At 40.3% G+C, this 17,342-nt stretch overlaps 1 protein-coding gene across 4 annotated transcripts in view; it reads right to left on the bottom strand.

Annotated features, from left to right (window-relative positions):
- The window catches only part of FAM168A (family with sequence similarity 168 member A), a 579,070-nt gene that overhangs the window by 102,484 nt on the left and 459,244 nt on the right, over window positions 1-17,342 (bottom strand). For 3 of the 4 annotated variants that reach the window (XM_029602124.1, XM_029602123.1, XM_029602122.1), the window contains one exon: window positions 7,029-7,154. The exons of the other annotated variant lie outside the window; for it this stretch is intronic. In XM_029602124.1, coding sequence (XP_029457984.1) covers window positions 7,029-7,154 — 126 coding nt within the window. The remainder of the gene's footprint in view (window positions 1-7,028; window positions 7,155-17,342) is intronic. 4 annotated transcript variants of the gene reach the window in all.

Below are 17,342 nucleotides of genomic sequence, written 5' to 3'. Positions count from 1 at the left end.
GTTAGCACCTAGGGATAAGTAATGGCTTTCCCCAAGGATACTTGGTTAATAACAGTATATAGACTTTTCCTCCAAGAACCTGTTCAAACCTTTTTTAAACCCAGCTACCACATTCTTCAGCACTGTGTTCCACAGGTTAATTATGTGATGAGTGAAAAAAATATTTTCTCTGATTTGTTTTACTTGTGCTGCTTACTAACTGGAGTGTCCCAAAATCTTTGAATTTGTTTGAAAGAGTAGATAACTGATTCATATTTACCCTTTCTACTCCACTCATGATTTTATAGTCCTTTATCATATGCCTCTTCAGCCATCTCTTCTCCAAGCTTAAAAGTCCTAACCTGTTTAGCCTTTCCTCATAAGGATGTAGTTCCATCCCCTTTATCACGTTGGTTGCCCTTCTCTGTATCTTTACCAACTGTATTTTTTTTTTTTTTTTAGATGTAGTGACCAGAATCATAGACCGCACTCCAGGTGTGGTCTCACTATGGAGTCATACAGAGGTATTATGATAATCTCTGTTTTATTCTCCATTCCTTTCCTAATAACTCCTAACATTCTGTTTGCTTTCTTTTGACTGCTGCCAAACACTGAGCCAAGGATTTCAAAGTATTGTTCACGACGTCTACATCCTTTCACTGGGTGGTAACTCCTAATATGGAACCTAACATTGTGTAACTATAGTTCGGATTACTTTTCCCTGTGTGCATCACTTTGCCCTTATTCTTATTAAATTTAATCTGCCATTTGGATGTCCAGTCTTGCAAGGTCCGCCTGTAATTTCTCACAATCTGTTTATGATTTAACTAGGAAATGTTTTGTCATCTGCAAATTTGATCACCTCTCTCATCATTCCCTCTTTCAGATTATTTATGAATATATTAAAAAGCTGGTCCCAGTACAGATCCCTGAGGCAAACCATTATTTACCTTCCTTCATTAAGTCCTACTCTCTGTTTCCTATCTTTTAACCAATTTGGAATCCACAATAGGACATTGCCTATCTCATGACTGTTTCATTTTCTCAGTAATCTCTAATGAGGGACTTTGTCAAACACTTTCTGAAGATCCAATAGCTCACCATTATCTGCACATTTTTATTAACCCCTTCAAAAGAATGTAGTAGATTGATGAGACATGGCTTCCTTCGGACAAAATACATATTGGCTGTGTTCTGTTAAACCATGTCTTTCTATATGTTCAGTAATTTTATTGTTTAGAATAGTTTCTTTGATTTTTCCCAGCACTGGTTTATAGTTTCCTGGATCACCTTTGGAGCCCTTTTTAAAAATTTGCATTATATTGGTTACCCTTCAATTTTCAGATACAATAAGTGATTTTAATGATATGCTACAAATGACTAATAATAGATCTGCAATATCATTTTTGAGTTCTTTTAGAACTCTGGATTGAATACCCTCTGGTTCAGGTGATTTATTACTCTTTAGTTTATTAATCTGCCCTATTACATCTTCCAGGTTCACCATGATTTGCTTCAGTTTCTCTGAATCATTACCATTAAATACCATTTCTAGCATGGGTATCTCCCTTATGGATACTCTGGAATAAACTACGAGGCAACCACCTCTCACTATACAATACATAAAAAGAAAAGCAAAGAGTGACAAAAATGTAAAGCAAAACTGCTTAAATATTGCTCATTGTGGGTTTCCGAAGACTACAATACAGAAGGCATAAAAATTCACTCAGTGGGCCAATCAGGATTTATAATTGTATTTGAGTCAGTATCAAACAACTTCCTAATCCGTAGGCATTGGCAGGTGCTACAGATACATCCAGCCTTCAGGGAACCATCCATTTTTGCTCTAACATGAATATAGATCTAATATGGGCGATAATGTTCTATCATAGTCCACTCATGGTCAACATCCCAGTGGAAATTACTTGGTATGTGAACAATCTTTTGAAGGAGATATTGTACCCTTTTCAGCTTTGGATTTGTATACTTTTAAGCTCATACATAACCTGTGCATTTAAATGTGTTATTTATATTATGTGGAGCACTTGTAATTTACTCTATGTTGGCAAAACCATGCTGTCTTTACGAGTTTGCATGATTGAACATCGCAGCTCTATATTGTGTCAGAAAAGGGAGGTGCCATTAGTTGATCATTCAATTGCAGCACAGCATTCATTTGATCATGTTACCTTTGCCATTTTGTAGAAACCTATAACCAACTCTCGCAGGAGTGATTTTAATGCCTTCCTTATACAGAGGAAGCAGTGATGGATTTATCAACTCAACATAGTACATCCTTAGGGATTAAATAAATAAATAGATTGGTTTTCATGCTGTTCAAGTTATAACTCCCCCGATGGAACATAATTTGAATTTTTCTGTATGATTTATAGTATCAATTTGAGCAAGTGTGTGTGCTGGATGCATTTAAATTTTGATTAGTTGGTTGGTTTTGGAAATTTGACTGGATGAAGGGTTTAAAGAGATGGGGAGAGTTTTTTTGCAGTAGCGTCCTTTTGAGCATTTGCGCCATGTTGAGACATGCATAGTTGAATTGCGAGGTTGGTTTGGTATGGATTGAATGCTTGGCTGGATTTTATGCAAATGTTCAGATTATTTTTGATGAGTGGTTTGTCTTATGTTTTTGTTTTAGAATCTGTGACTCCTGACGCAGGCATCTTGGGTATTCTGAAACATGGGCATATGTTGGGCCTTTTGATTAGTTTACTAATAGCCTTCTGGACAGGCATTCGAGAACAAATATATTTTTATTTTTCTAACTTGAGAAAACCACTGAATGAGATAAATAATTTTTAATGTGTTCAGAATTCAGAAGGTTTTTTGGATAGTGTTTAGTGTTCAATAAACATTAGCTCCATTAATGTTATGGAATCAGCAAATGAATTTCAGTGCACTTTCACTGATAGTGCTTGGAGCCCATTTGCAAGGCGGAAGGCAGTGGATTAGAAATTTGTGCACAATGTTTGATGCCGAGTCCACTGGTATAGTAAATATGAGAATTTTTAAGAACAGTGGTTGATGCCAACCTGTTGTAGTTTACATTTTTGTCACCCCTCTTTGCTTTTCTTTTTACGAGTATCTCCCTAACATTCTCCTCAGTAAACACCGAAGTAAAGAATGCATTTAGCTTTTCTGCTATGGTCTTGTCTTCCCCCTAAGTGACCCTTTTACCCCTCCATATTTAACAGCCCAAATGATTCCCTCTCAGGCTTCCTGCTTTGTCTGTATTTGAAAAAATGTTTTTATTTTGATTTTTTGCCTCCTTGGCAAATTCCATTTTTGCCCACCTTACCAACGTTTTGCATATATCTCGCCATTGCATATGCTTTTCCCTTTTTTAAAAAGAAGCTCTTTTGGCTAACATAGCCTCTTTAACCTCACGTTTTAACCAATGTGACAGTTGTTTGGACTTCCTGCTGCCTTTTTTAATATGTAGAATGAATTTGGTTTGGGCTTCCAAGATGGTATTTTTAAACAATGCTCATGCCTGATTTAAACTCTTAACCTCTGCAGCAGCACCTTTTAGTTTTTTTCTATTTTCCTCATTTTATCAGTCTCCTGTTAGAAAGTTAAAAGCTAGAGTAGTAGATTTTATTAATATCTTCCCTCTCGTTATTAAGTGAAATTTGATCATGTTATAGAAACATATAGAAACATAGAAGTGATGGCAGAAGAAGACCAAATGGCCCATCCAGTCTGCCGAGCAAGCTTCACACCTATTTTTTTTCATACTTATCTGTTACTCTGACCGCTGAGGTCAGGGCCCTTATTTGTAACTTTTTGGTTCCAATTCCCTTCCACCCCCACCAACGATGCAAACAGCAGTGCTGGAGCTGCATCTAAGTGACGTATCTAGCTAACTGGTTTGGGGTAGTAACCGCTGTAATAAGCAAGCTACTCCCACGCTTGTTTACCCTGCCTGTGCAATTCAGTCCTTGTTGGTTGCTGTCTGAATATAAATCCTCTTTACTTCACTCCCCCCCTGCCGTTGAAGTAGTGAGCTGCGCTGGATATGTATTCCAAGTGAAGTATCAGGCTTAATTGATTCGGGGTAGTAACCGCCGTAACAAGCAAGCTACACCCATGCTTATTTGTTTACCCAGACTATGTAATTCATTCCTTGTTGGTTGTTGTCTGAATATAAATCCTCTTTACTTCACTCCCCCTGCCGTTGAAGCAGTGAGCTGTGCTGGATATGTATTCCAAGTGAAGTATCAGGCTTATTTGGTTTGGGGTAGTAACCGCTGTAACAAGCAAGCTACTCCCCTGCTTTTTTGTGGATGCAAATCCTTTTTCCCCACATTTCCTCTTGCCGTTGAAGCATAGAGCAATGTTATGATTACTGTTGCCAAGCAGCCCCACTACTGTTAACTCTTGAACCAAATCCTACATTCCAATAAGAATTAGGTCTAAAATATCTCCCCCTTGTGTTGGTTCCTGGACCAGCTTCTCCATGAAACAGTCATTTATTTCATCTAGAAATTTCACCTCCCTAGCATGTTCTGATTTGATGCTTACCCAGTCAATATTGCGGTAATTGAAATCTCCTATTACTACTGTCCTGTCAAACTAGTTAGCTTCCCTAATTTCCATTACCATTTCATCATCTGCTTGTTCATTCTGGCCAGGCAGACAATAGTATATCCCCATCGCTATTCTCTTCCCCATCACAAATGGAATTTCTATCCATAAAGATTGCACAGTGCATTTGTTCTCCTGCAGGATCTTTATCCTGTTTGACTTTATGCCATACCTAACATAAAGCATCATCCCCTCCACAAAGCTGATCCACCCTATCATCGTGATATAATTTGTACTCTGGTATTGCACTGTCCCATTAGTTATGCTCCTTCCACCATATCTCTGAGATGACAATTATATTTACCTCTTCATTCAGTACTATACATTCTGACTCACCCATCCTACTTTTTAGACTTCTGGCATTTACATACAGACATTTCAAAAAGTGTGGTTTTTTATTTATATATGCAACTTTTTTAGCAGTTGACAGAGATAATTTGAATCTTAACTCAATCTGTTCATTACTTGAAGACACCAGGGCTACTTTTGCATTTATTGGATCTTCTCTATCAGGATGCTCTAACTCCTCTATTTATTAGCATCCTTCAAAGATACCTCCCTCTGAACGACACACTGCTGAGCAACTGTCAGCTTTCCCCCATTTTCTAATTTAAAAGACCCTGTCCTTACAGATGACCTTGCTCCTCCAAGGCAGCACAGGAGCTGCCAGACTGGAGTAGGGATTTGGCTACTACCTCCCTGAAGGTCTCCTCTAAGCATCTAAAAGTCTGCCATGCTACCTTCCATAGATCAGACTCTTTCTCTGACAGCCAGGAGCTCTGCATCAAGTGCACCAACAGGTACAGTCTTCTTGTGGAGGTGGTGGCCACAGAAAAGAGCAGTCAGAATTCAAGAAAGCTTGGGAAGACCCCAGAATACCTCTGACTCAATTTTCAATTTGAGTTGTAGCTGTAAGGGCACTGACCCTGCAACCTTACTTACAAAAAATGTTTCACAAGGCTGACAGGGCTTCAGGACTGATTGGTGCTGTAAAGTCGGGAAGTGCTCCTCTCAGATGCAATTTGATTCCTGCTTGATACAGAATGCACCAAAATTAAGTCCCTGACTGAGGCTTTGAATTTGGTGCTGAACCATTCAATGACTGCTGGCAGGTTTCTAGCATAGGTTCCAAAGGCTGGTATTAAGATATGTGATATGGCTGTCTGAGATGCTGTTCAACTGTCTGCGGTTCAACTCTTGCTCAAAAATTGCTGAGGCCAAAACCGGAAGGATCTCAGTAAAAGTGGACACATCTTTCTCGGAAACCAAGTGGGATGTAATGATGGTACTGGAATGGACCTTTCAACACCAATGAGGATGAGCTTGCTTCTGGATAATACTGCTTGGGAGGATAGACTGAAACAGCCACTAGCTCCCTGCTTTCACTATTGAATACTAATGAGAATCTATGTTGATGGTTTAATGCCTTTGCACAATTGCTTGATGCAGATTGCTTTCAATCCAAAACTCAAAGCACAGTAAACCTTTTCTTTAATCAAGTGGGAGGAATGGAAATATTCCCCCTCTCTTGGGGTTCTTCTTAGATCCTAACTTTGAAGAAGATAGATGCATTCTTGATGTTGAACGATTATCAAGTCAGTGGGTCCTTCAATGCAGATGTGGGTTTATCCTAGTTTGGGATTTTCTTGGAGATGTTGAAGAGTTTCAATATTTGCTGCATGATGAACCTAGATGATTTCTTAGCACAGGTGTCACAACTAGAGACATGTCCTAGGCCTAACTAGGATATGCAATCCAGGTGGAGGTCCGTAGTGAATTGCTGGCTCTCTTCTTTGATATGGTGAGGAAAATTGTCAAGGTAAAAGCAAGAGAGGCCAACTGAGGTCACTGGAAAATAGTTTCATGAAGAAAAACATCTGGGACCAAGCAACTTTGATGATAAAGAAAATAAATATAGTAACATAGTATTGTGGGAAGAAAAAGACCAAATGGCCCATCTAGTCTGCCCAATTAGGAAGGAAGCTAACAGGGCTGGAAAAGCAAAGGAAACCAACTGAGGAGGTGAAAAATTTTGAAGAATCATTAAAATAAACATTGTGAAGAAACATATCCACTCCTGTAGGCAGATAAAAACAAAACAAAACACTGATAAGGCTCCATGTGACTTCAGCTTAAAGGGAGGTCTTGAGCATGTGAAATCTTTCTAGAATTTTCCAGAACTATCTAGGAAATTCTCCATGTTTGCACGATCAGAGGGACATCACTCAGTTGTGTGGCTGATTCATCCTGTTTGTCTACGGAGAAACATATTGCTTCTAGAGGCTCCCTAGCATAGTTATTACCACCCTTTTAAAATATCCACTGACCCAGAACCTCCAGAGTTGCACTCATGATTGCCAGCAGAATTCAGAGAGATCACAATATATATTCATGCTCCCTGTCCAAATAGTTACATGTATGGTTAAAAAAAAAATAAGATGCATTACTGAATGCTGCAGAGGAAGCCTGGTAGGTTCTGTTCTCAGTCCCAGTATCCACAGGGAGATGGAAGGTTCCCTCTGTGGCACAAGAGGAGGTGGTCTGTGGCCAGGCCTGCTTCATCAGCAGTGTAGCTATGGTAGAGAGAGAGAGAGAGAGAGAGAGAGTGGTGGGAGAAAGGAGTTATGCATAAAAAAAATCCCAAGCGAGTATAAATTACAACAAATGAAGCATTCCTTTTCACAGGTTTCAATAAAAAGATGTTTATTATATCATAAGAAAACTTGCCAAAGGGAACATTCTTCTACTTTTCACAGAAAATAATTTTAATTACATTTCTGAATTTGTGAAAATAATATAGATATTTACAGATGTATTTACATGCAGATATATATCTAGCTGTTCCTATATTTATAATGCATATGGGACAAACGATTATCACATACAAACTTATCTGAATACCCATTCTATAACTTCCAAGAAACATTAATTGAAGGTATTTCGAGTTGTCTTGAATAAACAACTAAATCTTCTCCTGCCTAGGACCCAAATTGAGGAATGAGCCATCAAAAACTATTTCAGATTCAGGAAACACTGCAAAAATGGCTATTCATTACAATCTTCCTGCAATTCCCAGTGACCCTCCCTGATCTGCCTAACAATTTCTACCCAGAACTTGCTTTATAAAAATGCTATCTCATTTCTTAGAATTCACTGAAACTTCCCACACTACCCCTCCACCCATCTAACTGCCTGTGACAAATCCCCACCCTCCCAAAGCCACTCCCCTATCTTACTTGCTCTTTTGCTATGCACCAAATATTTCACCACCTGTACTTCCATTTCTGAAGTGATCTATTATGCTATGCTCCATATTCCACTATTGTATTGGTCTAGGTCTTAAATTATCACCATTTGTTCTGATCTACCTTGTTAACCATACTACCAACACTGTTTTGTTTACCACTAATATTGTTACCACCACTATTATATTTACTCATGCTCAGAGCCCCTGGTTTCCTGCAGCAGATTTTTCAAGATTATGCAGCAAGAGTTAGCCAATTTTGTAGCAAATTTGCATAATTCTGCATAAAGACTGACTATGCAAAACATGTTTTCATAGTGTTTGCTCATGCTGTTTGTTTTTAAACAATATTTAAATTATATACAAATAAAAGTATATTGTGTACAAAAACCAATACTTTATTAAATTAAGACATAAGTCACAAACTTAACTGTGAAATGTCACTTATTTTGAATTGAATAGTGCAACCATGCTTTTTATATTTTCTTGAGAAAGTTCTTGTTCTCTTTCTACAGCAGGAAAGGGGTTGGATTGGGGAGTAACCTGCCTCTTCTTTCATTTGCTACAGCCTTAGCTTCAACCCCACCCTCCCTCCTGTTCTCTGCAGGCTGTTTATTGTGCGTTGAGTGAAAAATAATTTTCTCCAATTAGTCTTAAATGTGCTACTTGCCAACTTCATAGAATGCTCCCTAGTCCTTCTATTATCCAAAAGTGTAAATAACCGATTCACATCTACTTGTTCAAGACCTCTCATGATCTTAAAGACCTCTATCATATCCCCCCTCAGCCGTCTCTTCTCCAAGCTGAACAGCCCTAACCTCATCAGCCTTTCCTCATAGGGGAGCTGTTCCATCCCCGTTATTTTAGTTGCCCTTCTCTGTACCTTCTCCATCGTAACTATATCTTTTTTGAGATGCGGCAACTAGAATTGTTCACACTATTCAAGGTGCGGTCTCACCATGGCGTGATAAAGAGGCATTATGACATTTTCTGTTTTATTAACCATTCCCTTCCTAATAATTCCTAACATTCTGTTTGCTTTTTTGACTGCTGTAGCACAATGAGCTGACCATTTCAAAGTATTATCCACTATGATGCCTAAATCTTTTTCCAGGGTGGTAGCACCTAATGTGGAACCTAACATCGTGTAACTACAGCAAGGGTTATTTTTCCCTATATGCAACACCTTGCACTTGTCCACATTAAATTTCATCTGCCATTTGGATGCCCAATCTTCCTCGTGGTTGCGAGGGGAACAAGAAGAGTGGAGTGATAATTATGATTGTAACCCATCATTTTTTAGAGTCATTTCCACTAATTCTGTTTAAAATATTCAAATAAAAAAAAATATTACAAGTTATAGATACCGAACATTCTGAGAAACTCTAAGCACCAGAAAAGCTGCAGTGAATCTTATGGTTTCTGCCTGCTCCCATTCTCTCCATCAGTGGCCGTCATAAAAAGTTTTCAATGTAGTCTTTATTTAGTGTTTGTGGGCTGCAGCACATCTTTTGTTCTAGTTTTACGGGCCTACTACAAAGCCAGTTTTAAAAGGTGGAAAATAAAGATTAAAGTGGACAGCTGAAAAATGAAACAAATCATTTCATCTGAGAGGAAAGAGCAAGCAAGTGGGTATAAGTGGCTGAATTCTCAACTGTGTTAAATGGAATTGAGTTAAATAATACCGTGGGCTCAGAGGCAGAGCGAAAAGCACTGGTCTGTATCAGTATAATAAATCCATGTCTGTTGTGAAGCAGCTCTACAATAATCACTCTGGGGGAAGAAAATATAGCACTGTGCTTGGTATAGTGCAGTAGAAAGCATGCGCATTCAAAAAAGAGCTTGCATTCTATTTATGTCACAAGTTTCTAACAACACTTTAAATACCTACAAAGTGCAATTTTCTTTGATTCATGGTTTCCTTCTTTTCCTTTGGGCTTCTAAGGATGAACCATGAACCTGCATTCACAACTACCTAAGGATTTCCCCCTATTTTATGTCCCCCTCCGGTTTTAGTATAATCATTGTAATGATATCCTTTGGCTGGGACCCATGAAACCAGAACGCCTTCTTGAACCTTGCAATCATGGGCTCTACATCCAGCCAGAATGTTTTGCGACTGTGTAGCGACTCCTTTCCTCTCCCCAGCAAATTGCATATGTTCTATATGTATAAGCAGAACTACCCAAGGCTGTAGAGGTCTAGCCAATAACCGGACACATCAAGTGTTATTACAAAGTGTTTTTTATTGCTGAAAGCATCAAAGTACCAGCTTGAACATACTCTCCTGTAATCTGGACAGAGGGAAGAAATGAAAGGAACTGCTCTTTAAAAGGAAAAAAGAAGAGACATTTAAGGACTACTAATAAATAAACAATTGATCCTTATTTCCATACGCCAATTACCACTACTAAAATAGTTCAAAGGTACATATAAAATATTAAGACAGAACAAAATATGCTATGTTATGCAGCTAGTTAGAATAAGAAGATCAGAATGGAATATATTGATGCAGGATATTATTTATTTTTATTTATTTATTTTTATATACCGATGTTCCTGTATAGGATACATATCACACTGGTTTACATGAAACTGAACTGTCGCCGAAGGGCGGGTACAATGAAACATGAGTTACAATGAACATGCGGAAACAGAGGACATGTGGAACATTAGGAATACACTAAAGTATAACAATATAATACTAAACATAAAATATTAAAAATAAAGTATTAATAATAATAACAGAAACAATGATAATAAACAATAAACCATAGCAACAAAGGGCTGTGCCTAATGGAGATTCTAAAATCTTTAGGAAAGATGCCATCGGGGCAGGAAAGGAGGGGTGACTGATGGATAACAGGAGAGAACTAACTTAGCAAGTGGGCAGGTTAAGGAAAATGCCATCGGGTCGGGAAAGGAGGCGTAACTGATGGATGCGAATTTATATAGTTGATGTGAACTAGGGGAGCCTTAGTGAGAGGAGTTATCTCTCCGGGAAGGCCTGGCTGAAGAGCCATGTTTTCAATTTCTTTTTGAAGACCAGAGGGCAGGGTTCTTGGCGGAGGTCCGGCGGGAGCGAGTTCCAAAGGGGAGGACCAGCTGTGGAGAGGGCGCGCTTCCTTAAAGTGGTTTTAGCCGGAGGGGTATATAGCGTGTCCTTGTATGCTCTTCTGATGGGTCTGTTTGTGATGTGCGGCCGTAGTTGAAAAGTTAGATTAAGGGGGGAGATATTATGCAGAGCCTTGTGGATCATTATGAGGGCTTTAAAGAGAATCCTGAATTTGATTGGTAACCAGTGAAGGCTCTGCAGGATGGGGGTGATGTGTTCCCTTTTGTTGGAGTTTGTGAGAATCCTGGCAGTAGTGTTCTGGACCATCTGTAGTGGTTTAATTGTGTTGGTGGGTAGACCCAGAAGGCGGGAGTTGCAGTAATCCACTTTAGGTAAGATGATAGATTGTAGCACCAATCGGAAGTCTCGGAGGTGTAGGAGAGGTTTTAGTTTTCTTAGTACCTGCAATTTGAAAAAGCATTCTTTGGTGGAGTTTACAAATTTTTTTAGGTTGAGTTGGTTATCGAGCAGAACACCTAAGTCTCTCACCTGCTGTGCATGATTGATTGAGGTTTTGGCTAGTTGGGAAGAACTTGAGAAGTTGAGGAGATTGCTGTTGTTGTCCTGAGCTATTAGAAGGATCTCGGTCTTGTTGGTATTGAGGATGAGGTTGAGGCTAGTAAGAAGTCGGTTGATTGCTAGAAGGCAGCTATTCCAGTGGGACCAGGTTTTGTGAAGAGACTCAGATTGGGATGAGGATCTGGATGTCGTCCGCATATAGGAAGTGAGTTAACTTGAGGTTGGTGAGTAAATGGCAGAGAGGGAGGAGGTAGATGTTGAATTGAGTGGGTGAAAGGGATGATCCTTGGAGGACCCCCATGTTGGATCTGACTGGGTGTGATTCTTTATTGTTTATCCTCACCTTGTAAAACCTGTTTTCAAGGAAGTATTTGAACCAGCTGAAAGCAGATCCTTTGATGCCAATGTCTGCAAGTCGCTGTAGTAAGATTGTGTGGTTCACGGTGTCGAAAGTTGCGGATAGATCCAGAAGAGCGAGTAGGTATGGTTGTCCTTTTTCCAAGTTTAGGAGGATGGTGTCCGAGAGAGAAGATAGTAATGATTCCGTGTTTAGTGCCTTGTGGAAGCCAAATTGTGTTGGGGTGAGAATTTCATTTTCTTCGAGGTATTCAGATAGTTGTTTATTTACGACCTTCTCCAAGAGTTTGGCGATCATCGGCAGATTCGCTATGGGGCGGAAGTTGGCTGGGTCAGATGGTGAGAGGTTGGGTTTTTTTAAAAAGAGGTTTAAGCATTGCCAGCTTGAGTTGGTCTGGAACGTGACCTTGAGCTAGTGAGCAGTTAATTATGTCTGCTAATGGCTTAGCAATGATGTCTGGGATGGTAAAGAGCAGGTTGGATGGTATGTGGTCTGACGGGTGTGAGTAGGGTTTAAGTTTCTTAAGGATGTTTTCTATTTCTAGAGAAGACGTCAATTCGAAGGAGATTAGGGATGGGTTTCGTTGCTGACAGGTTGCGTGCGTGGGTTGATGACCGGTGAAGAGTGTGGTAGAGGGCGGGGGAGTGGCGCCATGAGGGGCGCGACAAGAATGGAGATTTTTCTCTCAAAGAAGTCGGCTAATTCGTTGGCTTTACTGGTAGCTTGGTCATCTGGAATGAGGGGTGTGGATGGTTTTGTGAGGGCTGATACGTAAGAGGAACAGTGCTCTGGAATCGAAGATGAAGTGATGGATCTTTTTAGAGAAGAATTCTTTCTTTGTTCTGTTGATGACATTCCTGAAGGCATTTAGGCCGGATTTGAAGGCATTTAGGGTTGTCGTGGAGGGGTTTTTTACGCCACCTGTGTTCTTTACATCTAAGGTCCTGTTTAAGAGTCTTTAGTTCAGGAGTAAACCATGGTTTTCTGTTGTCCCTCTCCGGATGAAGTGTTTTCGTGATCGTTGGGCAAATTCATTCCGCTACTTTGTTGGTGATGTTGATCCAAGACGAGGTAAGCAGTGTTAGCGTCATAAAGGTAGAGTTGAGTTAATTCATTGGAGAGATGCTAGCTAAGGAGTTCTCTGGAACAAGGTTTCCTGAATGTTACCGAAGTTATGGGGGTTGCCTGTGGAGGATGTTCCTTAATCTCTAGGACCGTGGAGATGATCTGGTGATCCGACCATGGTACTGGTTATCATATTGGGTTGATATGAAGCGATATACCCTCATTTATAAAAATGAGGTCTAAAGTGTGGCCCGCTTTGTGGGTAGGACTGTTAATTTGTCTGAATCCCATATGGCTGAGAGGTGAGAAGAGTTTCACAGTTCGCAGAGAGTGGCTGGGCGTCTACATGCAGATTAAAGTCTCCCATCAGGATGGCTGGTTTGTCCGCGTTGAAGTGTTTTGCGATGAATTCGATAATTGGAGAAGGGTCGGATTCAAGAATTCCTGGCGGGGCATATATTAAACTGATTTGAAGGAACTTTGATTTAAAAAAGGCACATTCCAACTTGGTGTTAGCATTTGAGAGCTGTAGGGTTAGGCCTAGCCCTTCTTTTTGCTGCTCTTAGCAGCTTGATACTTATGGTATCTTTCTGAAGAGGAGGACTGCTCTTAGTAGCTTGATACTTATGGTAGTGAAAATGCAGTATACAAAGAAAAAATTTATATGGAATTGAGAGCTGCTAAAATAGTGTGTTAAATGCAGTTATGATAGAATGCTGTACTATTTATTTGTATTAAAATTTTTAGAAATTATTATGTGGCTAACTCTGTAATGCTATGTTGTATGTCCAGATTCCTTGTTAACAATTGAATCAGAGGAGGTAAAAGTCTCCCCTTTGACTTGGAAGTGTCACTGTAAACATCACCACTAACAACAGGTCAGAGTTAAGAGAAGATGATGAAGCAATGCAAGGTTGTGAGCTTCTGAGGAGGCTAAACTGTTTCCATACCTTTGAAATGTATGGCAAGCTAGCAGTAGAGGAACAGATGATAGTTTCTATCTGCAAAGCGATTCAGAAATGCTATTAAATAAATAAAAATAAATAAAATGGCAGGCTCTAAAATAACAGAATATTGTAAGGAAACAAATCTGATGCCACCATTTCAATCCCTAAGTAAGCCAATCTATATGTTCCTGCTACACCAGCATTTTCCAGCCAGTGTATAGTGGCACATTGGTGTGCTGTGGCTAAGCATAGGAATTCTACAAAATTTGCTTCAGCTAATCAGAGCCCCAGAGAAAGAAAGGTTGAGGCAAGCTTGAGCTGCAGCAGCAAAGCCTTCCTTTTATCCTTACACCCACACTTTCTGTCTTGCAGAATGTCCTCCCACTGGCAGGGGGAGTCAGTGAGCAGTGCTTATCTGCTGCTGCTTCCTCCTCTTCCAGCTTCCCTCTATAATATACTGTGCAGGCTCCGGTGGTCATACAAGATCTGCAAAGGAGAAAGTAGCAGCAGGTAAGCGCTCCTCACTGATATTTGCCAGTTCAGAATATGGCAGCGAACGAGAAGGGAAGATTTTTTTTTTCTTTGTATCTTTATTAAATTTTTCATTAGTAGCTTACACCATGAAAAAGAAAATATGTATCTCAACACAGAAAACAATATAGAAATCAAACAATTCTGTAATTACTACTGTTGTTACATATACCATAAATGGGGGAGACAAAGTAAACATTACCATATATCCATCAATTCTGAAAAGGCAATTTACTATATTCTATACAACAAAACAATGAAACAATATATGAAGAGAAGGGAGGTATTCTTTCTTTACTGGACATGCTCACTTGATATTTCCGCTTGACTTTTATCAACCAAGAAAGTTTCTAAGTGTGTTGGATCTAAAAATGCAAATCTCTTCCCTCTATAATTAATACAACATAAACAAGGGAATTAAAAAAAAAAAAAGGTCGCTCCAATTGCAAGTACACGTGCTTTCAATGACAAGAAATACTTTCTTCTAGCTTGTGTGGATCTAGCCACGTCAGGAAACATCTGCAGTTTATGTCCACAAAATAATAAATCCTTAGATCTAAAGAATTTTTTGAATAGATTCTCCTTATCTTGTTCAGCCACAAATGATATAAAAAGAGTAGCTCTTTTATTAATATCATCAATCGACTCTTCTAAGAAAGTCGAAATTCCCGGAGAAGATGGAACTTCTCCATTTACATTCTGAATATCAGTACCTCTGGCTGATTTTTTCTCTAAATAATATATTTTTGAAATTTTGGGAATTTCATCATCTTGATATAATAATGACTTTCAGGAATTTTTTAAACATCTCCCAAGGAGATAGGAGCAGAGTAATTGGAAAATTTAAAATTCTCATGTTCCTGGATCTCAATAAATTTTCTACATGATCAACTTCCTTGTGTATCATAATACTATCCCTTATAAAAACATTTTCAGAATTCTAATTCTGAATTAACTGAATCTTATTTGTCAAGGTTGTTATTTCTTTATCATGTTTATCCACCTTTTTTACTAGTTCATCAATTAATCCCTTGTTAACATTAATAGCTGTCACTAATGATTCATTCATCTTAATTACATTGTTGTCAAGTTTTAATATCATTCTACCAAGATCAGCCATGGTAACACTGTCTGGCACAATCGCCGGGCTAATGTTACTTTCTATGTGTACTGGGAGTCTCAATTGTACATCATTATTACTAGAGGAAATGACATTCTCAGTCCAAGGGGGTACAGACTGTGGGTTAATATCAGTACCTCCTTGAGCTAATCCTACCCGTTCACTTGATGTTCCAGGGGATGTTAACACCTTCGGCTGCGGTGGTGGAGTATGTCCTTCGCCAGAACTAAGGGAGATTAAAGACATACCTCCCAAACTGTCCTCTTTTGGCGTTTCCAACACCCTTACGACGTGTTGGTCCATAGGGCCTATGCGATGTACTTGCACCGGTGAGGAGGTAGTGATGACTCTCGCTTTCCGTTTCTTGCCCATTTAAGTTGTAAACAAAGAAAGTTGGCCAACCCCCGGCCTAAGCCGGTCCAAGCCGCACACCCCTTCGGCGCGTGCGGCTTAGGCGGGGCACCGCCCTTCCACCGGTCTTATGGTCGGAAGGGGTCCTCAGCTTACGTCACGCAGCTGGACTTCGGCTTGCCTGCACAGATTTCTCTCTCGGGTAAGCCGGAACAGGGAAAACAAAGCAAACTTTCCCCTGCTTCAGATCTTCTCGCGGCGTTTCCAGATGGCTCAGCGGGAGGGCGATTCCCTCCTCCTTTCTCTTCCACTCACTCCCCATCTGGCAGCGCCCTTCCGCCGGTCTTATCGTCGGAAGGGGTCCTCAGCTTACGTCACGCAGCTGGACTTCGGCTTGCCTGCACAGATTTCTTTCTCGGGTAAGCCGGAACAGGGAAAACAAAGCAAACTTTCCCCTGCTTCAGATCTTCTCGCGGCGTTTCCAGATGGCTCAGCGGGAGGGCGATTCCCTCCTCCCTTCTCTTCTGCTCACTCCCCCGAGAAGGGAAGATTAATGTGCCAGTGGGTGTGGGAGGAAGGAAAGGACAGATGAATTTCTCAGGGTGCTGGGGAGGTGAGGAAGGGAAAGATGAATGCCTTGGGAGTGGAGGGAGGTAAGCTGATGATACCAAGGATGGGGGAGAGGGAAGATAAGGTGATGATGCTAGGGTTTGAAGAGAAAGAAAAGGTAACGTAAGAGAAGATGTCAGAGGGGTGGGCGAAGAGGTATGGGATGAAAAGGTGATAATGCCAGAAAAGATGGGAAAGAGAAGATGATCCCAGGGGTAGGGGAAGAGGGAAGGGAGGATGATCCTGGGGTGGGGGAAGAGGGAAGGGAGGACTGATCCCAGGGATGGGGGGAGAGGGAAGGGATGATGAAGCGATTCAGAGAAGGAAGACCAAAATGATGTTGGGTTTGCAACAAAAGAGTTATGAAATGAGACTGAAGAACCTAAATATGTATACTCTGGAAGAGAGAAGAGATGGGGAGATATAATATAGACTTTTAAATACATGAAAGTATCAATGATGCACAGGAATCAAACCTTTCTCAATGGAAAGGAAACTGTAGAACAAGAGGTCATAATATGAAGCTCCAAGGGGGAAGGGTCAGGACCGTCAAGAAAGCAGAGTTGTTTACCTCTAACAGCTGTTCTCCTAGGACAGCAGGATGTTAGTCCTCACACATGGGTGACATCATCAGATGGAGCCTGGCACGGAACTTTGATCTCAAAGAATCTAGAGCTTTCAGCATGCCGTACTGAGCATGTGCAGCTGTAGTCATCATCCTGCCCCCTAAGCAGAGTCCCTCAGTCCAAGATATAGCTCATATATGGAGAAACCAACTCCCAGGGGAGATGGGAGGGTATCATGAGGATAACATCCTGCTGTCCTAGGAGAACACCTGTTACAGATAAGCAACTCTGCTTTCTCCTAGGACAAGCAGGATGGTAGTCCTCACACATGGGTGA

This window comes from Rhinatrema bivittatum, chromosome 5 (genome assembly GCF_901001135.1).
Source record: "Rhinatrema bivittatum chromosome 5, aRhiBiv1.1, whole genome shotgun sequence".
Classification (NCBI taxonomy): domain Eukaryota; kingdom Metazoa; phylum Chordata; class Amphibia; order Gymnophiona; family Rhinatrematidae; genus Rhinatrema; species Rhinatrema bivittatum.
Note: the sequence above shows the minus strand (reverse complement) of the source record. Positions and strands in the feature narration are given on the sequence as shown.